This window comes from Lactuca saligna, chromosome 4 (assembly GCF_052625555.1).
Source record: "Lactuca saligna cultivar CGN05327 chromosome 4, ASM5262555v1, whole genome shotgun sequence".
Taxonomy (NCBI): domain Eukaryota; kingdom Viridiplantae; phylum Streptophyta; class Magnoliopsida; order Asterales; family Asteraceae; genus Lactuca; species Lactuca saligna.
The window spans coordinates 47,084,636-47,110,481 of NC_136420.1; the positions used below are offsets into that span (position 1 = coordinate 47,084,636).

The 25,846-nt window shown below is 42.1% G+C and overlaps 1 protein-coding gene across 2 annotated transcripts; it reads left to right on the forward strand.

Annotated features, from left to right (window-relative positions):
• Nucleotides 1-20,184: 20,184 nt before the first annotated feature.
• Nucleotides 20,185-25,412, forward strand: LOC145041767 (TMV resistance protein N-like). 2 transcript variants are annotated; one of them, XM_078989941.1, is made up of 6 exons: nucleotides 20,185-20,643; nucleotides 20,818-21,113; nucleotides 22,116-23,238; nucleotides 23,314-23,622; nucleotides 23,731-25,059; nucleotides 25,265-25,412. In XM_078989941.1, the coding sequence occupies exons 2-5, from the start codon at nucleotides 21,058-21,060 to the stop codon at nucleotides 24,958-24,960; spliced, it is 2,718 nt and encodes a 905-aa protein (XP_078846067.1). In that variant the 5' UTR covers nucleotides 20,185-20,643; nucleotides 20,818-21,057; the 3' UTR covers nucleotides 24,961-25,059; nucleotides 25,265-25,412. The 2 variants fall into 2 exon arrangements, with proteins under 2 accessions (XP_078846067.1, XP_078846068.1); XM_078989942.1 differs by having other exon boundaries at nucleotides 20,185-21,113.
• The last annotated feature ends 434 nt before the right edge of the window (nucleotides 25,413-25,846 follow it).

The following is a 25,846-nucleotide window of genomic DNA, read 5'->3' on the forward strand; positions in this document are numbered from 1 at the left end:
AGAAACAAACCTATGTTTCTCTCTCCACGGCTGAAGCTGAATATATAGTCGCTGCCTCATGCACATCTCAGGTCATTTAGATACAAAGTCAGCTTAGGGACTATGGGCTGAACATGAAGAAAATCCCACTATATTGCGACCCCGAAAGTGCGATTAGGATTTGTCATAACCCAGTGCAACACTCGAAGACAAAGCACATAACACTGCGGTATCACTTCATTAAAGATCATGTGTAAGATGGTAACGTAGAGATTCATTTCATTAGGACCACTGATCAATTAGCAGATATATTCACTAAGCCCTTACCTGAAGCAAGTTTCAATAAGATCTTACAAGGCCTAGGAATGATGGAAGTAGAATCAGTACTCAAATTGCCTTCGCTTCATTAAAGGTTAGAAGCGAAATAGAGCGAACGCTCGGTCCATTTCGGGTTCGGTTCACACGGGAACCGAAATGAACCAAACGCTCGGTCTATTTCGGGTTCGGTCCTTCTGAACTCGCTCGCTTCTTTTTCATTAAAAGGAATTTGATTGTATTCTTTTATACATTCTTTTTCATACTTATTTTTACGTTTTTCATTTCCAATTTTTTTATAAAATCCAAAAATAATTTTCTCTTTGTTTTTATTTCTCTTTATAAATTCTTCACAAAATTCAAAAATATTTTTTTATGTTTTTCTTCGTATAAAAGATACTCTCAATGGTGGAGCTGCAGCAGGTATAAATTCTTTTCATAAGGCTAGTTAAGTGTCTATAGATGCATGCTGCTGCATGTTGACCAAAGCCTCAAAAGATTTTGAGTGAAGCCTTAATAATGTGATAAATACAAATCATGTTTTCCTAATTAGGTTGTTACATTCTCTCTAATCGTGAGCTACCTTACTCTTCTCATAGTGAGTTTAGAGTTTTCTGCTTGGTCCTACCTTTATAGCAGAGGTACATTCGCTTCTTAAACCACCTACATCATTTTTCTCTATCTCACTTCATATCATTCACATAACCCTTGAGACTCTCAGCACCTACCACTGAGGTTTATGGCTACACAACACTTTGTGTTTATGATCTTAGCCTCATGTCACTACGTACTAAGTGAAACCCACAATTCACTACCCATAATGCATTGACGGTGAACAATTACTATGTTCTAGCTTTCACCAATGAAATCTCTTTTTATTTTGACTAATCCTTTTGAAATTGTCTATCACCAAGACTTTTCTTCCCCAAGGATCCAGTTTTATTTTATTTTTTCGAGATTTCTTATTTTCAACAGCCACTGGATATATGTCAAACCTACTTGTTCAATAGGCCAGATTGGTCTCACAAGTACTTCATTCTCTTTCGGTCTTATATTAAGAACTGAAACTTGAATTGAAGCAAAAGCCACCCATACAAGCCTAATATATAAAAGATGCCTTTCATTGCCTCTTAAAAGGCACTTGATCGTATTTTCACGGGAAACCACACAAACACTTTGAAGTCTCTCTTGACTTGAAAGGAAGAGATTCGTGCCCGGGATCTACTGTTTTATGCCCTAATCGACATCACACTATCCCACAAAATTTGATTTATTTCCTTATCATTCACACTCTATGCACGAATATCTTTGATTTTCCAAAAGTCTGGTTTTATTTTTTATATGAGCTAATTTTTTTTATAGCTTGGGTTCTAAAAACATTATGGTGATTTTCAATCGATATAATAAGGGTGACGACGGTTCATGTAAATTATGTGGATGACGTTTCAGATAAAGCACAATGGATGAGTCAGCATTTATCCACTCATTTCGTCGATTTGAAAAAGGTACTTTCTATGGAAAGGCGCGTAAAAAGTGAAACGTCTTTTCTCTCTCCTGCGTCATCATCGGGGTTGCCAACTGTCTACTCCCCATCGCATCAGGAAACGTTTTACAAAAGGACGAGATTTTAGGTGGATCTTTCTCTTTCCTACTCACGTATAAAAGGGTTTCTCATGATCAACTTTACTCTTTTAGCGTTCTCAAATCTTCTAAAAGAAAAAGGCGATTTCTCTAACTGTTCATCATCTTCTTCTCAAGCTTCATCCATGGCGGAATCGTCTTCTATTCAAGATACTTTTGTTCACTCCAACCTTCTGGTCATTAAACCCAACCAGAATCTCATTATCGACCTTACGCCACCAGCCTATGAACCCTACATGATGCAAATTGTGGAGTGCCTCAAATACTCTCCACTCGTTATCGCTCTATCTCTAGTGGAGGTTGTTCTCATGTCTTGCCTCTCTCACATCTACTCCACTGCATACTATGACAAAGTTGCTGAGAGATTACACTTCGGCATTCACAATGAGAAGACCTCAATTTCCAAGAATTGCTTCTGCAACCTGCTAGGTCTTGCTCATGAACCCACCATGGTAAACCCCGATTCCATCACCACTGGTCAATTATTCTCAATGTCCTACAATATGGGGTACACTGAAACCCTAACCATAGTGACAAAGTTCAAGAAATCCTGCCTTCCTCCTCAGAGGAATACCCTCTTCACATTGTTGTTTAAAGGTCTTTCTGAGCGCAGCGCCGGATCTGATGGTGCAAGCAAGTCATTTATGACTATGATTTATGGCTTGTACAATGGGTTACATTTGGATTATGGCTCCGTTTTATGGAAATAGCTTGTTCAAAGCTTATCTTCTTCTTCACGTCATTCTGAAGTTTCCTGTGGAAGGCTTTGGTCTATTATCACAAAATGGGCGATGGATCGTCTTCATGTCCCAACCATGGCAGATTCGCTTCTCTCTTCTATTGTCATGTTTCATACAACCAAGATTCTAGTCACTGACCCATCCAAGTATCTGTTTGTTGGATCGATTCCGGCATCCATGTATGCTTGTGTATCTGACCAAAGTGCAATCATTCAAGAATACAAGAAACTTCCATCTTCGGGACCAAGGGAACTCACACCAGCAATGGTTCGTTCCATTGAGGAAGCAGATAAACCATCCAAGAGGGGAAAGAAACAAGATAAAAAGAATGAAGGATTGGTAATCAAAGGAGCTAAGGGGCAAACTCCAAAGAAACGAAAGACTGAGAAGGTTGCCCCTTCACAGCCCAAGCAGAAAAAGACAAAGAAACCTGCTCGAAGGCTTATTCTTCAGTCCTCGAGTGATTCAGATTTTGAGTATGTCCCTATTGGACATAAACTACCCTCTCCTACTGCATCTGAGAGCGAAAGCTCTGATGAGGAGGTTTCGGTTCGTGGTGATACCCCTCCTCGCTCACCGACTCTAGAGGTACCTGTTCGTTCTAAAGCACCTTCTCCTCCACCTGCTTCTATTCCTATTTCCTTACCCAAAACCTTCCTAGTTATCACATCCCAACCTTCTTCCACTATTCCCATCCCCACACCCATTTTTGTCGAAGCTACTACTACCACTACCACGGGAGTTCAGACCAACGTATCTAATACGGGGGTTTGTTCTTCTCCAGTCGTAACCCCTGTCACTACTAAACATCCATCTCCTACCCGTTCAACCGAAACCAATACTATTCTTGGAGGTGAGGACTTGGAGTTTGATTCTACTTACTTCAGTCCTTATCGTGTTCAGATCGACGATGATGATGACGCTCCTCTCAGCAAGAGACATCTCAAGGCTGTAACGGATAAGCTTGAGCAGTTACTTTCCTCTTCCTCTGCAAATCCCTACTCAGAAGCTACTCTCAAGGCCCTATTCTCTTCTGCAGTTAAGGAGCATGACACCTCTATATCTAATGAAACAAAGGGCATTGATGCCTCCACTTCTCAATGCCTAAAGGCTTCGCTTGTTGTGGAAGCCTCTACTAAAAACAGCAAGGATGCGACTGCAAAAGTCGAAAAACTAATTTCAGAAGCTCAAATCTTTCTCGATTCCCTTCAAGCTACTGCTCAGAAAAATGCTCATACCGTGAATGCTTCGGTTGATTCTCATAAACGCTCCCTGGAGGCCGAGCTGTCACAACTTGGCGTAGCTTGTAGAGCCATTGAAGCTGCTAATGAAAATCTTCATTCCAAAGTTGATAACCGGTTAACTCAACTTGAGGCAAAGCTCGCAGTTGAAAACAAAGTCATGGATGAGTTGGACAAGCGAACCTCTCGGATCAAAGTTCAGAACTTAAAGCTTCGTACTGCAACTCAAGAGCTTAATGATCTAAAATCTGAACGAGAGGTGATTCGCAGCTCTGTTGGTGATGTCCATTCGATCCTGCATCATCTCCTGGACGCCCATGACTCTATCTTAACAATCTCCATTCGTCGTCACTTAGCGGAGAAGCTACGTCCAACCTTGGATATTCTCAATCGAATTGAAGGTGTTTCGGACACTACTGTTCTTCTGAAACAAGGGGGAGAAAAGAAATCCCAAGGAGGCAAACATGACAAAACTCAACCTCCACCTCCTCCAGAACCGAAAGCCACTGTTGGACTGAAGGATAATGAAGCTTCGGCCAGTAAAAGTCAAAAGAAAAAGAAGATCATTGGAGAAGATGATGAAGATGAAGAAGACGATATTGATGATATTGTTACAGGAGCTCCTTCCAAGCCTGGTCCAAAGTTCAAGCCTTCTGAACAAGAGCTTCGGGAGAAGATGGATTGGTTGGAAAAAGAAATGAAAGAGAAAGAACTCCTTGATAAAAAGAAGTCAATGTTTCCCGAATGGACTATTGAATCGCTCCAGAGGGAAGTCATTGATGAACCGAGTACTCATTGGCTTGAACCTGTTTTATCGTTCCGTCTTGAGAACTTGAAGGACGCTCAGTTTGACATGCCAATCAACCGAAAGGCATTCATCTTTCACTACTTTGCCTCGACTGCTGTCGTTCCTTCTCTAGACCCGAAGGTTGATCGGGATTTGCTGGAATTTTATATGGAATTTGCTCAACCACAATACCTGACCTGGAGCTTGAAGAAAATTGTAACGCCCCAAAATACGGGCCAAAAATTTCATTTTTAATTAAGCGATTTGCAAAACGTTTGTAACAAAATATCATTCGACCATATCATTTAATAAAACATGTCTCGTGTCTGTAAACCAAAACGTAAATCATAATAATATCAGAGTACAAATCCAAGAATGTCTCATAGTGCGGAAAAACAAGAGCGTGTGTGTGATATGCCGCTACCGCGCCAACTCCTTCCCCTTGGCTGAAGAGGTACCTAAAACAACAACTAAAAACCGTAAGCACGAAGCTTAGTGAGTTCCCCCACTCTACCACATACCATATAACCACATATCATACATATATTGTCAGGCATATCTGGGTGCCCGACCTACCCCTTCGGTCCTCTCGACCGGATATTAGCTAGCATATCTGGGTGTTGGCCTCCCCTTCGGTCCTCTCGATCGGATACTAACTAGCATACCTGGGTGCTTTTGGTCCTCTCAACTGGATGTTGGGGACTATTTCACCCCCTACTACTACCATATAACACATATCACATAATCTATCTAGCATGGCTGGGCATGACTGCCCCTTCGGCCCTACTGATCGGTAAACCGGGGACTATCTCCCATACTGTCACTAGCACATAGCATCATATCATACTAGCACATAAACATAACACAGGTAGTAGCAACCCTAGATGAATGTCACAGAGACAATCATCTAATCATACAACTCCTACTGGTGGGCCGGCATTGTGGTCGTAGACCCACTGCTACTGGAAGGTAACTCACCTCGAAAGTAGCTGCTGAAAATCCGCTTGCTAAGCGCCTGACTGCTGAACCGATAATTCTCCGGCTATAAAACATGAACATAGATTAGACACTCATAAATACCCTTAGGTCAAATGACTGACCCTCCCCTGGTCCAAGGCAACTCCTTGGTCAAAGTCAACTTTCGGTTGACTGAACTCGCCGAGTCATGGCATAGACTCGCCGAGTCCTTCTCCCACTAACCCGGTCCTACTCGACAAGTCCTTTTTCCCACTTACTGAGTCACCCTTAACTCACTACTTGGGACGATTGAACTGACTCGCGACCCGACTCGCCGAGTCCAAAAACAACTCGTCGAGTCCCCACGAGCAGATCTCCTGTTCGCTTCCAAATCCTCACCAGAGCATCTTTTTTTGAGGATTTGGGTTTCTGGGACTATTACTACACGCTAAATTGCTAATTCCGCGTGCAGATAGGAAGGGTTGGACCTCCAACACTTTAACCCCTCTCACTCAGTAACAGTTCATTTGACTCGCCGAGTTTGAAGAACAACTCATCGAGTGCCAGGAAATCTTCATAGGACTCGCCGAGTTGTTCATCCAACTCGCCGAGTCTAAGGCCATCTTCATAGAACTCGCCGAGTTCCACTTTGGGACTTGTCGAGTCCCTTGACCCATTTCCCATATAGACCAAATCTGAGACATGCAACGCTTCAAAACCATAGATCTATGTTCCTAGGGCATGCTTATCACATAAAGTTGCAAACTTTATTTGCATGCATGGCCCTACAAGCTCCAAAAGGCAAATCCAAGCTTTTTATGAGGTCATACACTCAATGGGGACCTCAATCACTCCAACCACAGAAGCTTTATACTTCTAATACGTCCATAATGTCTAGATCTGAAGTCCTTTCGGATCATTAAGCACAAACACAAGGAGTATGGTGTTTTAGGGCTTGAAAACCACCATTTTAGGGACAAAAGGGAATCTAAAGAACTAGTGATCAAGGTTGGGGCTTTTCTACCTGAATGGAAGACTCTTGCAGTGTAGATTCTGGATCTACCTCCCCTCCTTGCACACTACAACCTCTTTCTTCTTCTTCTAAGCTCCAAACTTTCTTCACAAAGCCAAAATCACTCTCAAGAACAAAATGGGGGCTAGGGTTTCGCTCTTCAGCTCTATGGAAGTGTTAGGGACAAATGAGGCCAAGTTAGAGCATTTAAATAGGGTGCAAACTCCCAGATTAGGGTTTTTGCCCAAACAGGGTCTACCCGCTGAGTCCAAAGTTCAGTCCCCGCGTCTTATCCCGCTCTTACTCGACGAGTTGGTCCATCAACTCGCCGAGTCCAAGGCAAAAATGCATTATTTTAAAAATGTTAATTACAAGGAGTACGTATCGGGAACCAGGTGCTACAAAAATTACAAAGGTCAGGGTATTGAAGCCCTCTTCAACTGGGAAATTTATCAATGTCAAATTCAAAGTGAGCCGAGGCTCAGATAGCTCGGTCCATACCATTTCCCTAGCCGACCTTCCAAATCTAAATCCACACAACTGGATACTCCTCAACAATACTCTACTATGCAATCCTCAGGAGTATCAGCCGATCATTGATCATACCAAGCGAATGCTTGTTTGTTACATTCATGAAGTAGCAAAGATGGATCAAGAGATTGTCGTTGCTATTCATAAGCGTACTACGGTCAAATCAATTGGAAGAGCTGGCAATATAAACATGATGATCAAGGGCAAGATTGACACGAAGTTTCATACTATGATGTTCATTAGGGGCGAAGGTCAAAAATGCATGTTCGCTCTTATTGACAAACACTTGTTCTCTACTCCTTGCTTGGAGCATATTTTGGAGATCATCCATAGATGTAATCAGAACAGTGAAGCTGACAAGAAGTTGGTTACTGATATGCTTCGTTGGTATATTCAGTTTCGGCAGATGCTTCTTGCTATTGTTCCTCGGTTGTTTAAAGTTGTGAAGCAAGTCAAGGTCACACAAACGAAGTGAATGTCTGGCCCCAATTAACGCAAAGGGGGAGATTGTTGGGATAAAGATGTTGCATCTTGGGCTCGTCCCTTTTAGCCCAGTTTTGTAGCCGGTTTGGTCCTGTCTAACCGTGCATTATTTTATTTTAGAGTTTTAGTATTTAAGGTGCATGCATGCATCCCTAGTTAGCAACGCTTTTATTTTTTCTTATCAAAGTATTGTATACCCTAGCTGGCCTCTACAGTGGAAGTTCTTTGTCGAGCTCTGTTGAGGCGTGACTACATTTGAATCATAAACTTTATACTAATTCTATATTGTGTTCTTTGTCTTGTTTGATTTAACAGTTTGTTCTTCATTAATATACCTGTGAAAGATCTAAACGATCAAGAGTTTAATACACATCAATAATGTTACCTTTAAAATCAAAAAATAATGTTTGATGTTTTAAGTAATTATAATGATAGAAATTAAAACATTAAGAAAATAAATTTTAAAAAATTAATTAACAATAACAACAACTATAAATAACATTAAACTATATATTATATTTAATTTTATTCATGTGCAACTCGCGGATAGAAGGCATTTATCTTAGACTTCGTCCTCGAAGTCTGCTGCTCGATCCTGAAACAGCTCGAGGTAGTGCTCCATCATGTCTTCCACCAGCTCCCAAGTCCACTCTGATCCCTTCCGGTGCTGCCATTGCACCTTCACGAGTTCCCCCCTTTTGTTCCTCAGATCCTTCGACTTCCTGTCGAGGATTGCCACAGGCCGCTCGATGTAATTCAGGCTGTCATCGACCTGAATATCCTCCAAAGGCACCACTTCCGAGTCATCCACCAAACACTTCCGTAACTGAGAGACGTGGAAAGTGCTGTGGATCTGGCTGAGTTTGGTTGGTAGGTCCATCCTATACGTCACCTTGCCTACCCGGGCTACAACCCTGAATGGCCCGATGTACCTTGGGCCTAACTTTCCTCGCTTTCTGAATCGGATGACGCCTTTCCATGGCGACACCTTTAGAAGAACCATATCCCTAACTTGGAATTCCAAGTCTGAACAGCGCTTGTCGGCATAACTTTTCTGTCGACTCTGAGCAGTCTGAAGCCTGCTCCGGACCTACTAAATCTTCTCTGTCGTCTGGAGCACCACTTCGGTGCTTCCCATGACCCTCTGGCCAGCCTCTCCCCAACATATTGGGGTCCTGCATCTCCGTCCGTACAACATCTCGAAGGGAGGACGATCAATACTCGCGTGGTTGCTGTTGTTGTATGAGAACTCAACTAAAGGAAGATAGGTATCCTAACTACCACAGAAATCTAGCACGCATGCCCGCAACATATCCTCAAGAGTCTAGATGGTCTGCTCACTATGACCATCTGTCTGTGGGTGAAAGGTAGTGCTAAAATGCAGACGAGTGCCCAACTCATCATGAAACTTCTTCCAAAACCTGGAAGTAAAACGCACATCTCTATCTGAAATCACTGATACTAGCACCCCGTGTCGCGCCACTATCTCCCTGATATAGATGTCGGCCAACTTCTCGGCCGAGATGCTCCTGAATCGGGATAAAATGGGCGTTCTTGGTCAATCGATCCACAATGACCCATATAGAATCCACTCCTCGCGCGATCCTAGGAAGCTTCATGATAAAATCCATCGTAATATCTTCCCATTTCCACAACGGGATATCCAACGGCTGCATCTTGTCGTGCGGTCTCTGATGCTGGACCTTGACCTTCCTGCAGATCAAGCACCGCTCGATGTACCAAGCCACATCCCGCTTCATGCAGGGCCACCAATAGTCCAGACGAAGATCCCTATACATCTTCGTTACCCCGGGATGAATGGAGAATCGGGATTTGTGCGCCTCCTCCATCAAGATCTGGCGCATGCCTCCGAAGTATGGCACCCACACCCTGCGGTGTAATATCAATAATCCCCTGCTGTCATAGTTGAAGGAGGAAACTTGACCCACTTTGCGCTCACTCTTCCGATGTTGCTCCTTCAGGTCCTCCTGCTGGGCCTCCCGAATCCGCTCCAAAAGCGAAGTCACCACTGTCATCCGCATGCAAATATCCCTGATTGGCGCCGCCTTGCGGCTAAGCGCATCGGCCACCACATTGGCCTTCTCCAGGTGGTAAAGGATCTCACAATCATAATCCTTCACCACATCAAGCCACCGATGCTGCCTCATGTTCAAATTCGGCTGATCCATGAGGTACCTCAAACTCTTGTGGTCCATGTAAATGGTACACCGAACCCCGTAGAGGGAATGTCTCCAAATCTTTTGGGCGAAGACCACCGCCCCTAACTCTAAATCATGCGTCGGGTAGTTCGCCTCGTGAGGCTTCAGCTGCCTCGAGCGTAGGCAATGACGTGCCCTCTCTGCATCAGTACCGTGCCCAACCCCGAAATGGACGCGTCAAAATATACCACAAAATCCCCTACGCCCTCTGACAGGGCTAAGATTGGCGCCTCGCATAATCTCTGTCTCAGAACCTCGAACGCTACCTGCTGCTCAGGCCCCCATCGAAAGACCACGGCTTTCTTAGTCAACCGTGTCAGGGGTATGACTATCTTGGAGAAGTCCTAAATGAATCTCCGATAGTAGCCCGCTAAACCCAGGAAACTCCGAATCTCAGATGGAGACTTCAGAACCTCCCATCTCATCACGGCCTCTATCTTGGCCGGGTCAACCAGTATACTGTTCTGGTTGACAAGGTGCCCAAGGAATTGCATCTCGTGCAACCAAAACTCGCACTTGGAGAACTTGGCGTACAACCTCTCCCTCCTCAGGGTCTCCAAAACCTCTCTCAGATGCTCCTCGTGCTCCTCCTGTGTCTTGGAATAAACCAAGATGTCATCAATGAAAACTATCACAGACCGATCCAGCGTCGGTCTACACACGCGGTTCATGAGGTCCATGTACGCAGCAGGAGCATTGGTGAGCCCAAACGGCATCACCACAAACTCATAATGGCCATAACACGTCTGAAACGCGGTCTTCTACACACCCTCCTCTCTGACCCTCATCTGGTGGTAACCTGAACGCAAATCGATCTTGGAGAACCAAGATGCTCCCTGTAACTGGTCAAAGAGGTCATCAATCCTCGTGAGTGGGTAACGGTTCTTCACTGTTACCTTGTTCAGCTCCCGATAATCTATACACATCCGATGCGACCCATCCTTCTTCATCACAAACAGAATCGGGGCTCCCCAGGGTGAACTGCTTGGTCTAATGAATCCCTTGGCTAACAGCTCCTGCAGCTGCGTAGACAACTCCTGCATCTCGGGAGGAGCCAACCGGTACGGTGCCTTGGCTATCAGAGCCGCACCAGGGACTAAGTCGATCCTGAACTCTACCTGTCACTTTGAAGGTATTCCAGGAAGCTCCTCCGGGAACACATCAGCATAGTCTCGCACCACCGGAACCTCGCTCACCGTCACCTTACCCGCCTCCCGGGTATCCATAACATACGCGACATATCCCGCGCAACCATGCTAAAGGTAGCGTCTAGCTCTCGCTGTTGAACATACTGTGGGTCCACGCTGTGGCCTCTCGTCGTGGATCACCAACTCTCCCCCACTTGGGGTCCTGATCTGCACCAGCTGCTGTGCGCAATCTATCACCTCCCCATTAGGGCTCAACCAATCCATGCCTATGATCACCTTGTTCCCACACAACAAAATGGGAACCAAATCCACCAAATAGCGCTCCTCAAACAACCTTAGAACACAATCCCTGAACACTACTGATGCTTGCACTGATCGATCATCGGCAATCTCTACCTCTAGAGGGCAATCCAACATGCTCGAAGACTTAGTAAACTTCTTGCTAAGCGCAAGAGAAACAAACGATCGGGTGGCACCCGAGTCAAACAACACCTGAACTGGGATATCGTTCACATGGAACGATCCTAATGCATAAACAAAGAGCACATATCAATATCATAACATCATATAAATAAAATAGAGGAAAAGAATCACACCCCTCACCACATCGGGTGCGGCGCATGCCTCCTCGGTAGTCAGCTGAAACGCCCGGCTCCTCACCACTAGAGCCTCTGCCTTGCCCTGCCGGCCATCAGTGATCCGCAGGGTCGCTGGAGCTGGCGCCTTCACTGGCGCCGATGCTGCTGTCAATTGGGGGCAACTGGCCTTCTTGTGGCCCCTCTGGTTGCAATGGAAACATAGCAACTCAGACGTCTGTATCACAGGTGCAGGGGTGGTACAATCCCTGCTGAAGTGCCCTGACTTGCCGCACTTATAGCAGCCTGACGATCCCAACTTGCACGCTCCCTCGTGCGTCTTGCTGCATTTCCTGTAGCGGCCCCACCCCTGTTGGCCTTTCGGCCCCGCATCTGGTCCCTTAGGCTTCTTCCCCGAAGCCCCCATAACATGCCCCTCTTCTACCTTCCTCTTCCGGATGTGCTCCAGATCTATCTCCCTCTCCCTTGCCCTGGCAATCATAGAGTCCAGGGTAGGGCAAGCTGAAAAACTAACATGCTCCCGAATATCAGCTCGTAGCATGTCATGATAGCGGGTCCTACTCATATCCTCATCACCCGCGTACTGGGGCACCAACAATGCCCTCTCCCGAAACTTGGCGGTGATCTCCGCCACAATCTCTGTCGTCTGTCTCATATCCAAAAACTCTCTAGCCAGCTGCTGAAGCTCGATAGCCGGCGCAAACTCTGCCCTGAACCTGGTCACAAAGTCCGACCAAGTCATAGCCTCAACAGCCGAGGCTCCCAACGAGTCACCGGCGAACTCCCACCAATCTCTAGCTCGGTCTCTCAAGCATCCTGCTGCAAATCTCACCTTCGACCCTTCGGGGCAGAAGCTAGTCAACTGTGCAGACTCAATGTCTGCAATCCATCGCCTGGCAGCTATGAGGTCCTTCGCCCCGTGAAAATCCGGCGCACCACTGCCCCTAAAGTCCTTAAAGGACAGTGTGCGAGATCCTGACTGGCCAGATGCCATGTCACTCCTGAATACCCTGAGGCGGTCCTCCATCAGTTCAACTATCCATTCCCTGATCGACCCGAAAATGATGGGGGTCGATTCAAGGATTCCCCTGGTGATCTCTGACGCGATGAACTCGCGTAGCCTCTCATCTACTGGCTCGAATCCTGATCCCGAACCCGATCCCTCTCCAAAACTGCAATAGATTTTGGAGTTCTGCAATACACACAGGCAACCATTAGTGATACTGATACCTCTAAAGGGATCACATCTGTTTCAAGTTCCCTGGTCTTGTCTCGGCCTTCCTTAGTTCGGGTACAGATCCTCTGCTTTCAGTAGTACGGGCCCATACTACCTTCCACATCTATCCGTACCTTCTTTAAGGACTACCTCGACTCCACCAGATCCCTTTCACTACTACTAATCACTGCTATTCCCATCCTAGGCTTGCCCTAGGGAAAATCTATGACTCCACCTAAAGCGGTCCTCATCTACTGAAGGCTTCCTTGTAATGCCAATTAGCCATTACCTGAATACCATCACATGTGATGAGGATCAGATAATCCTTCGAGTAACATACTCGTCCCTACAACAGTTAGACTCAAACAAGAGCTACGCAATAGGGCCAAATCCAGCACTCTGAGATTATTCAACCCTGATCATATGTGACGTGACATGACGTATTCACCTATTGACTAACTCCCATCACTCAGAGTCCTACTAAGCATAAAGTAAGCAACATTCGGACACAGGAAAACTACTCAAGCAAATATGTCCTCATTGTGAGAAGCTGAACTAGCATATAATGTTATGCTCATACTACCAGGCATAACCTAAATAGGCTGTCCTACTAATGTCTACTCATTACTAGCATGCAATCCTCATAAGCTGAAGCACATAAAGCAGGCACATAAAGCATCACTCCTAGATCCTTAGTCCTATTCTAGCATGTTGTTCTACTGAAACTGTTAAACATAACATAAACTTGTATGGGTACTTTGGGGAATACTTACTTGAGTTTGGTCGGTCGCGCACATCACACACTTCGTTCTTTCTTAAAACTCTTTACTTAGTCCTTTATAAACTTTTTCTTTTTCAAAATTCCTTAATCCCTCGATTTGAGTTCAAACACCCCCGAAGGTGAGTCCGAATCCCTCAAACCAGGGCTCTGATACCAACTTGTAACGCCCCAAAATACGGGCCAAAATTTTCATTTTTAATTAAGCGATTTGCAAAACGTTTGTAACAAAATATCATTCGACCATATCATTTATAAAACATGTCTCGTGTCTGTAAACCAAAACGTAAATCATAATAATATTAGAGTACAAATCCCAGAATGTCTCATAGTGCGAAAAAACAAGAGCGTGTGTGTGATATGCCGCTACCGCGCCAACTCCTTCCCCTTGGCTGAAGAGGTACCTAAAACAACAACTAAAAACCGTAAGCACGAAGCTTAGTGAGTTCCCCCACTCTACCACATACCATATAACCACATATTATACATATATTGTCAGGCATATCTGGGTGCCCGACCTACCCCTTCGGTCCTCTCGACCGGATATTAGCTAGCATATTTGGGTGATGGCCTCCCCTTCGGTCCTCTCGATCGGATACTAACTAGCATACCTGGGTGCTTTCGGTCCTCTTGACTGGATGCTGGGGACTATTTCACCCCCTACTACTACCATATAACACATATCACATAATCTATCTAGCATGGCTGGGCATGACTGCCCCTTCGGCCCTACCGACCGGTAAACCGGGGACTATCTCCCATACTGTCACTAGCACATAGCATCATATCATACTAGCACATAAACATAACACAGGTAGTAGCAACCCTAGATGAATGTCACAGAGACAATCATCTAATCATACAACTCCTACTGGTGGGCCGGCATTGTGGTCGTAGACCCACTGCTACTGGAAGGTAACTCACCTCGAAAGTAGCTGCTGAAAATCCGCTTGCTGAGCGCCTGACTGCTGAACCGATAATTCTCCGGCTATAAAACATGAACATAGATTAGACACTCATAAATACCCTTAGGTCAAATGACTGACCCTCCCCTGGTCCAAGGTCAAATCCTTGGTCAAAGTCAACTTTCGGTTGACTGAACTCGCCGAGTCATGGCATAGACTCGCCGAGTCCTTCTCCTACTAACCCGGTCCTACTCGACAAGTCCTTTTTCCCACTTACTGAGTCACCCTTAACTCACTACTTGGGACGATTGAACTGACTCGCGACCCGACTCGCCGAGTCCAAAAACAACTCGTCGAGTCCCCACGAGCAGATCTCCTGTTCGCTTCCAAATCCTCACCAGAGCATCTTTTTTTGAGGATTTGGGTTTCTGGGACTATTACTACACGCTAAATTGCTAATTCCGCGTGCAGATAGGAAGGGTTGGACCTCCAACACTTTAACCCCTCTCACTCAGTAACAGTTCATCTGACTCGCCGAGTTTGAAGAACAACTCGTCGAGTGCCAGGAAATCTTCATAAGACTCGCCGAGTTGTTCATCCAACTCGCCGAGTCTAAGGCCATCTTCATAGAACTCGCCGAGTTCCACTTTGGGACTTGTCGAGTCCCTTGAACCATTTCCCATATAGACCAAATCTGAGACATGCAACGCTTCAAAACCATAGATCTATGTTCCTAGGGCATGCTTATCACATAAAGTTGCAAACTTTATTTGCATGCATGGCCCTACAAGCTCCAAAAGGCAAATACAAGCTTTTTATGAGGTCATACACTCAATGGGGACCTCAATCACTCCAACCACAGAAGCTTTATACTTCTAATACGTCCATAATGTCTAGATCTGAAGTCCTTTCGGATCATTAAGCACAAACACAAGGAGTATGGTGTTTTAGGGCTTGAAAACCACCATTTTAGGGACAAAAGGGAATCTAAAGAACTAGTGATCAAGGTTGGGGCTTTTCTACCTGAATGGAAGACTCTTGCAGTGTAGATTCTGGATCTACCTCCCCTCCTTGCACACTACAACCTCTTTCTTCTTCTTTTAAGCTCCAAACTTTCTTCACAAAGCCAAAATCACTCTCAAGAACAAAATGGGGGCTAGGGTTTCGCTCTTCAGCTCTCTGGAAGTGTTAGGGACAAATGAGGCCAAGTTAGAGCGTTTAAATAGGGTGCAAACACCCGGATTAGGGTTTTTGCCCAAACAGGGTCTACCCGCTGAGTCCGAGAACCGACTCGCCGAGTCCAAAGTTCAGTCCTCGCGTCTTATCCCGCTCTTACTCGACGAGTTGGTCCATCAACTCGCCGAGTCCAAGGCAAAAATGCATTATTTTAAAAATGTTAATTACAAGGAGTACGTATCGGGAACCAGGTGCTACAAAAATTACAAAGGTCAGGGTATTGAAGCCCTCTTCAGCTGGGAAATTTATCAATGTCAAATTCAAAGTGAGCCGAGGCTCAGATAGCTCGGTCCATACCATTTCCCTAGCCGACCTTCCAAATCTAAATCCACACAACTGGATACTCCTCAACAATACTCTACTATGCAATCCTCAGGAGTATCAGCCGATCATTGATCATACCAAGCGAATGCTTGTTTGTTACATTCATGAAGTAACAAAGATGGATCAAGAGATTGTCGTTGCTATTCATAAGCGTACTACGGTCAAATCAATTGGAAGAGCTGGCAATATAAACATGATGATCAAGGGCAAGATTGACATGAAGTTTCATACTATGATGTTCATTAGGGGCGAAGGTCAAAAATGCATGTTCGCTCTTATTGACAAACACTTGTTCTCTACTCCTTGCTTGGAGCATATTTTGGAGATCATCCATAGATGTAATCAGAACAGTGAAGCTGACAAGAAGTTGGTTACTGATATGCTTTGTTGGTATATTCAGTTTCGGCAGACGCTTCTTGCTATTGTTCCTCGGTTGTTTAAAGTTGTGAAGCAAGTCAAGGTCACACAAACGAAGTGAATGTCTGGCCCCAATTGACGCAAAGGGGGAGATTGTTGGGATAAAGATGTTGCATCTTGGGCTCGTCCCTTTTAGCCCAGTTTTGTAGCCGGTTTGGTCCTGTCTAACCGTGCATTATTTTATTTTAGAGTTTTAGTATTTAAGGTGCATGCATGCATCCTTAGTTAGCAACGCTTTTATTTTTTCTTATCAAAGTATTGTATACCCTAGCTGGCCTCTACAGTGGGAGTTCTTTGTTGAGCTCTGTTCAGGCGTGACTACATTTGAATCATAAGCTTTATACTAATTCTATATTGTGTTCTTTGTCTTGTTTGATTTAACAGTTTGTTCTTCATTAATATACCTGTGAAAGATCTAAACGATCAAGAGTTTAATACACATCAATAATGTTACCTTTAAAATCAAAAAATAATGTTTGATGTTTTAAGTAATTATAATGATAGAAATTAAAACATTAAGAAAATAAATTTTAAAAAATTAATTAACAATAACAACAACTATAAATAACATTAAACTATATATTATATTTAATTTTATTCATGTGCAACTCGCGGATAGAAGGCATTTAAACAATTAAGATTATGAAGTTATAATAGATGTATATATTATCGTATAATTCAAAATAATCAATATATTATATCAATTTAGTATAAAAATTATTATATAAAATTTAACAACAACGTTATTGTTATATTTTTAAAACTACAGAAAGAGAACCATACCACAAATTTACACCCTGTTAAATTTTGATACTAAAACCAAAGAGAAAAAAACAAAAATTTTGACCATCGTTTGCCATCGATAACATCAAAGAGAAATCAATTTAAGCGAAGCAAAGATAACAGTGATTATTCATTTGGTCCAAACATGAGGCCCGAGCTAATGATGTGTTTCTTTTGAGAGGATAATTGAAATGCAAAAATGAGAGGTGGGATTCATTGAGCAATTTTAGGCATGGGAACGAGAAATCAAGAACTCACATAATACAAGATGAAAAAACATTACTTGTAGGTAAGCAATACTTGAATATTAGGGCTCAAATCTACCTAAATAGTTATGGATAGTTTCTTGGGTATGACAGAGGGTCTTTTAAGAAGAAGAAAGCATACATTAGGTAAAGACTAGTATCATCCCACTGTAAACCTCCACCGTAAACCTCCACCGCCAAAACCTTTTGCTGTTCTCATATTATTGTATACACAAACGAAGAATCCAGATCAATATTCGATACCCTATAAGATTCAAACACCCTATATTCTTCAACTATTTCTTCAGCCTCAAAATTCCCAGATCTACACACATAGTGAACTTAAATTATGGCATAAATCTTGTTGGTGGGAATAAGTGGTTGATTCAGACAGTGTCTCCGTAAGGTTGCAGATGGTCATTTTATCGCAACAGTGAAAGTGTTATGCTCATTGGGTGTTGCACCATATAATGGTGATACTGTTAAAGATTTGGAGGACAAACACCCTTTCAGGCCACCCCCATCCATGTCGAGCTGCATAATTTCTGAACCTCCCCTTGTAGCAGACTTTCACTGTGTATTTGGTTGCATCAAATCCTTCCCTAAAGGAACTTCTTGCGGGGCGAGATGGCTTGAGGGCTCAACACTTACTAGATGCCCTTTGTGGAGAAGGGTCTGCTATTGCCACAGATATCATACATGCTATCACTTTAGTAGTTAATTTATGGTTAGCGAGAAGATGTCCAACCATTTTGGCAGAGTTTGTTAAGTCTGCTCCTCCCACACCTCTACTTAAACCTGAAAACGGGATCCGTCCGATTGCAGTAGGCACTATCTGGAGACGACTGGTTTCCAAGGTTGCCATGAAAGTTGTGGATAAAGAAATGGCCAAGTACCTTAATGATTTTCAGTTCGAGGTTGGTGTATCCGGCGATGCTGAGGCTGTGTTACACAGTGCCAATAGGGTGTTGAGCGAACACCTTGCTGGTGGGTCTCTTATAATGCTGGCTGTGGATTTCTCGAATGCCTTTAACCTGGTGGATCGATCAACATTTCTCCACGAGGTTAAGAAGATGTGCCCTTCCACAACTATGTGACCCGCAGCGTGAACTCCTTTTGCTTTGATCATGTATGGGCATTGCAAAACTTTTCTTTGGTTTAAGGACATGTCAGCCGGTACACATAGAAGAGGCAACTTTGTTCTCTGACAAAGGATTGTGCAGGTCAATCGAGGATATGGTGGTGTGTGGAGGCCCCTTCTTTGGAGACATTCAGTGGCGCCTGGCTTCCTCACCTATTCATTTCGGTGGTTTGGGTTTGTAGGCATACGAGGTTTCCTCCTACGCATTTGTAGCCTCCATGGCCCAATCTTGGGCATTACAAGACCACATCTTACGTGACAGTGGCGTATGTGGTATGGACTCGGATTACCTACGTGCTATGACTCGTCTTCGCGATACGATTCTGAGATTTAACTGTAGCGGTTTCATTAATAAGGACACCGCCCCCCCTAAATCCCAAAAAACTTTGGCGTGTACCCTTTTTAGCAAAATCGTCCAAGATATGGAAGTCGACTTCGACATGACTGTCAGACAGAAAACAGTCTTTGAGTGTTTGCGAGCACCTCATGATCTGGATTTTCTGCTAACTATCCTTATTGATGGTCTTGGCCAACATATGTCTCCTGTGGAGTACCGAACTATCCTTCGTTACTGCCTGATGATTCCCCTATTCCCAATTGACGAGATATGCCCAGTTTTCCGCAAGGCATGTTTGGATACCTTTGGGGAACACGTGGTTCATTGTAGAGAGCTCCCTTGTTTCAAGTACATACATGATGTGGTTCGGGATGTTCTCTTTGATGCTTGTCGGCGTGCTGATATTTCTGTGAAGAAAGAAGCGTCGGTGAACTTTTTGACGGACCTACAGGATGGAAGGTCCACACTTAGACCGACTGACATTTTGGTCTTTGGATGGATAGGAGGGAAACATGCGTGTGTGGATCTTACTGGGGTCTCTCCTCTCGTTGGTTTGGGGATCGGGGGTTACATAGTAAGGCATGCCGCTTTGAAAGCCGCTGCGTGCAAAGTGGTAAAGCACGAGAATGCATGTGTTTGTACCTTTTGCATTCGATACATTTGGTTTTCTCGCATCAGAGGCGGTGAAGCTCATTAATAGAATCCAACAAGTCATGCATTCTAATGTCATATCTCCTAGATCCATAAATATTGTTTTCAAAAGAATTGGTTTTGCCATCCAGAAAGGGCTAGCGACACAACTTGTTACTCGTTTGCCTTCAATCGATATGTATTTATTATATTAGTGTTTAATACTAAAAATTTATTTGCCAATGGAGCGTTTCTGTAATAAATGCAACTTTTTAGAGTGAACAAAAAACCTATATTTATAAAGATTTCGACTATATAGGTGTTTCTGCGCAATACGCGTATATTCACCTAGTTTTGAATTGAAATTGATTTGTTAACAAAATAAGAAAATAGTCTAAACCCTAAAAAATGTCTAAGTGTCAAAAAAAAAAAAAAAACATGCTAAAAAGTGGATATATAAAGCTTTTAGGTTTATTTAGTAGAATAAGTTAAAGAAGATATCTATTTTATTTTTCTCTCTTTCGAGTTTAGAAACACAAAAACATAAGACAATCTTTTCAGTATCTTTGATTTTCTTCTCTTATTTTTTTTTCTCTCTGTTCTTTCCTTTACTAAACTCAGGAACAGAGCTTGCATAGGAGTTATCCACAGCGACAGAGGTCAACGGTTCAACGGCAACAAAGTTGGAAACTGGAATCGAACAAATCCAGCCCAACAAACGGGAAACTGGAATCGAACAAGGAGCTCACAGAGGAGGAAAGGAGATGAGGACTGGAGGTTCGCCGGACAGAAGGTAACAATTCTGTTTCAGAAATCCGGCGACGGCTGCTGCTAGGTTCCGTCAACGGCTGAGGGCGGCGGATCTATTTTTCAGTAAGGGAGACGGCGGCGGCTGTCTGTTTCAGTACGGGCGGAGACGGCAACCGCTAGGTTTCGTCGTCGTCGGCAGCTAGGGTTTAGGCGACATTCCGGCGACGCAAGGGTAGGTCGCCGACATGGCTCTAATCCTATTTAATTGAACATATTTTTGGAAAGCTTTTGTATCTATTTATATACAAAACAAGATAAAGGGATAATCAAGATCTAATTAAACCTACATTTTTTTTAAACGGCTACATACTCTATAATCTATTTGTAAATTATATCATTGTCTTAGACGCGACTTCAAAATCTCAACCAATTTCTCGCTGGAACCATGTCAACACCAAATACCAAATACCATTGGGCTATATGCCCTTTGGTAAATACATATATATTTAAAAGAAGATAGAATGCCACAAGACTACCGAGCACACTGCCGTGTGTTCTTTGATGTGGAACCCTTCAAAGTCCACAAACAAACCGGTGCAGTTAGTAAAGCCTTTGGCAAGCTTAACAAGGAAGAGGCGGTTGGGAAATGGAGTCAGGGAGATGGAGGCAGGCTTTGACAGAAGCAGCCAGCAGTGCAGATGGGTAATTCATTTATCATGTGCATTAATATAATTTCAAGTATTTGTTTCTAATAAGGCTGAGGTGTAAAAAAATTCATCTAGATATCATGTTGTATTGTTAGATTATAACTTAAATTCATGAGGCTATGTTGAAGGGTGTCCACAGTAACCCTTGGGCTTGGAAACTTTTTCGTTGTTGCATAATAAAATCAAGATGGACACCTATTAACAATCTAGCTGGACACACAAACCATTTAAGATTGTTTTGAATTTTTTTATGCATATATATATATATATATATATATATATATATATATATATATATATATATATATATATATATATATATATATATATATATATATATATGATGGAACCAATGATCAAGTGACATCTGTCCATTTCTTTATTCATAAGCAATGTATTATGGAAGTTATTTATATAGTTATTCTAAAGTGATGTGTTGTCATGTTTATATATATATATATATATATATATATATATATATATATATATATATATATATATATATATATTATGAGGTTACGAGATGGTTAACAAACTTTTGTACCCTTAGTTGCTCTCTAGCATTTTCATAATGAAGTCTTGCTTGCTGTTTGGGAAAAAAAAGAGATAGTTAACAATAATAAAATCTTTTATTAAGATATGTAATCTATTTTTAAATCTTTTAAATTTGTAAACTATAAGATAAAGTAATATGTAAGATGAGAAAAAATAACAGAGTGAGATAGGCAAACAAAAATAATAAAGTTAATACTATGCTTGTCTTAGATAGTTTTATTACAATCTGACCCGATATTGTGACCCATTTTTTTGTCACTTTTCACATCAGAACATGTAAGTTTCAATCCTGGATTCGCCACTGCTTAAATTTGAGTGTTGTCGAAAGAGGAATCATGGAATATGCATATGTTTTTACTTGCAAGTTTGTATGTTATATACTTCAAGTTAATTTATCACTTGGGATCTTAAGGAAGCTAATTGTATCTTATTTAATCTACAGGAATGCGGTTGAGTTCATCGAAAACATTGTTAAAGAGATTTGGCTCAACTTACGTTCCATTAATGGGAACATCAATAGCAAATCGATAGACATGGGGCCCCAGATAGATGAAATTTTATCATTTTCTGGACGCAGGGATGGTGATGTTTGCATGATAGGGATCACAGGGAGGGAAGGTATTGGGAAGACAACCTTGGCTACAGCTATTTGTGATAGAGAATCTTCTCATTTTGAAGGTACAAGCTTTGTGGCAAATGTTAGGGAAATTTCAGAACCCTCTCTGTCCGGTTTGATGTCGTTGCAAAAAAAAATCCTATCGGATGTCTTGGTTGATGAAGACATCATCATAAGTAGTGTTTCCGAGGGGAAGAACACGATTAAAGAGAAGTTGGGTCATCAAAAAGTTTTTGTTGTTCTAGATGATGTGGATCGCATAGAACAACTTCAAGCATTAGCGGGTGAACCTAATTGGTTTGGTAAAGGAAGTATGATAATCATTTCCGCAAGAGATGAGAAAATACTGCTACAGCATGGAGTCGAACATATTCATCTTGTCCCTGCATTACCAGAAGAGGAAGCAATTCATCTCTTCAGTTGGTTTGCATTTGGGGGAGATAATCCAGTTAAAGGGTACAAACAGCTATCACTTGAAGTTGTAGATTGTGCTGCTGGTCTCCCCTTAGCAATCAAACTTTTGGGTTCGTTTCTTCGTGATAAAAACGAGAGTGAATGGAGAGATGTGCTAAAATATCTAAAAGTAATTTCTTTCGATAAAATACTAGAATGTTTTGAGCTATGTCAGAATATATTAGAATCAAGCTATAACAGCTTGGAGGATGATAACAAGGACATATTCCTAGATGTTGCATGCTTCATGAAGGGGTTGCTGGAAAATGATGCAATTAGAATTCTTGAAAGCTGTAGACTTAGTGTTACAGATGGTTTAAGAGTTCTTGAAAGAAAATCTCTCCTAACTGTTTCACATGATCACCGCTTGGGCATGGATACTTATATAGAATGCATGGGCAGAAATATCGTTCGCCGTTTGCACCCCTATCAGCCCAACCAACATAGCCGATTGTGGATTCGGAAGGAAATTGAAGACGTATTGGCTAATGACCTGGTAAGGATCAAGTTTACATGGAACACATTCTAATTAGTTGACACAGGTTTCATGGTCACTATTCTTGTATTACAGGGTACTGAAGCGATAAGATGTATACTACTGTCGGAACTGCAACTCAGTCATCACATTATTATGGAAGGTGTTGGACGCATGGACGAACTTAGATGTCTTATCGTGGAATCTGAAAATGAGAATGACGATCTTTCCGGTGATTGGGAGTTTGATGAAGTTAGACAATACCTTCCAAATGCATTACGATTTCTGAGATGGGTTTGTTACCCTTTCCTGTCTTTACCCGTAACATTCCACGCAAGTAATCTTGTTTCACTTGAACTGCCTGGCAGCAGAATCACACAACTTTGGGAAGACGGAGAAATAAGGGTAGAATAATGATTCGCTATAATGTTAACATGTACCAGTTAGTTAGTTAGTTATTACAACAATATTCATCTTATTATTATTTTTTTTTTTCTGTTTTGCTTATTGTAGGTTCTGAACAATCTTCGATTCCTTGACCTTAGTCGCTCAATGTTGACGACCCTTAACCTTCAGCTGACTCCGCGGCTTGAGTGGTTAGAGCTCAAAGAATGTCATGATTTGGTGGTTCTTCTCACGCCAGTTGGAAGCCCAACAAGGCTTTTCCACTTAGACTTAATCGGTTGTTCAAGCTTTGATGCTTTTTCTTATATCAAACGGTTGGAATCACTGAAGCTTCTTTCTTTATCTAACTTACACCTGACAGCCAAGTCCCTACAGAAATTCTCAAGGCGCACCAATATCCCAAGGCTTGAGTTTACATGTTCTTATACCGAAGAAGTACCCTCATCAAGTAGAGATGGTCTGAAGTTTGTTTCTCTAAATCTTCAGCCTCGCACAAAACTTGAGAGTGTTTCAAGAAGCATTTGTGGTTTACAACACCTGAGGCACCTTACATTGGAGGGCTGTATTCCAGAGGTGCCCAACGACCTTGGCCAGTTACAATGCTTAGAGAAGCTTAATTTGTTGTCTACACTGATTAAATGTCTTCCGGATAGCATTTGTATGTTAAAACATCTGAAATCTCTCAAAGTTAAATCCTGTTTGCTTCTTGAAGAGTTACCCAAGGATCTTGGCCAATTAGAATGTTTGGAGAAGCTAAGTTTGCTGTCTACGGGTATCAGACGTCTTCCAGATAGCATCTGTATATTGAAACGTTTGAGATCTCTCAAAGTTAAATCCTGTTTGCTTCTTGAGGAGGTACCCAAGGATATTGGCCAATTAGTATGTTTAGAGAAGCTAAACTTTTTGTCTGCGAGTATTAAATGTCTTCCGGATAGCATTTGCATGTTGGAATGTCTGAAATCTCTCAAACTTGAACTTTGTGGGTCCCTTGAGAGGTTACCGAATGATCTTGGCAAATTAAATTGTTTAGAGAGGCTAATCCTAACCGAGTGTACGTCTTTGAAATATATTCCAAACAGCATCTGTAAGATTAGTAATCTGAAATGGTTTCATCTCCCCTTTTGTGATCAAGTTAAGGAATTGCCTATACAACTTGGACATTTACGATGTTTAAGTGAGCTAAACATAAAAGGTACAGGCATAAGTCGTCTTCCGCTGAGCATTTCATTAGTGGAAGATCTGCGTATTATTGGATCTGTGGCTGTTCTTCAGACATGTGAATTTATATCCAAGATACAAACCTCAGAAGGTGAATTCTTCTGCTACATACAGCCGTGATATTGGGAATAGGACACCCACCCACATAAGTAGTCTCTTTCCTCTTTAGGGATGATTCCGAGAAGCTCTCAGGGCCAATGGAGTGGATTTGCTAAATAGGTACTTTCTTTGTCTTCTGTTAGTTGTCTTACACTCTTACTTCAATTGGAACTTTAACTTGATCTGTTAGAAACTTAGAATCCATGAATTAGGTGATAATTTCCTCGTGAAAGGTGGGTTCGTGCAATAAAACATGTTCCTGTTTTCAACATTTGAAATCCGCATGTGTTGTTACCAATAATAACATTTGGACCATTTCTTGCAGTTAGGAGTGCAAAAGACATGAAACCAAGCATCATACAACCGCGTCCACATAAAAACAATCTGGTTTTATATCATTTCTTGTAATCGACTCATGTTGGCCTGAATATTGAGTTTCTATAGTATTATGCTTTTTTTTTTCTTTGTGCTAATGATGCTCCTAAACCATAATTATGCATTGAAGCATGCTGCTGAGGTATTGCACCTTTACAGAAAAATACGGAATTCTAGCTGTGTGCTGTTTTTGGAATCGACCGTCCTTTTATATGCGGTATTTATACATAGCTGTTGCACATTTCTTTATTTCTATGTAGACTCTTTTATTATATTTAGGAAGTTTGAATTTATAAAGAAAATGAGAATAAAATGAACTATTGAAATTGAAGTGTTTATTTTTTTTTTTTATAAATTTAAACAAATAACTTAAATAAATATACAAAGATAATAATTGGGATTCAATCTAGGAATTTTAAAATTAGAAGAAAAAAAACTTGCATTAATAAAATTGATAGCTATTTATTATTACATTTGTAACAATTATTATCTTTAAATACCATGTGAAATTTAATAAAATAGAAAAAAAAAT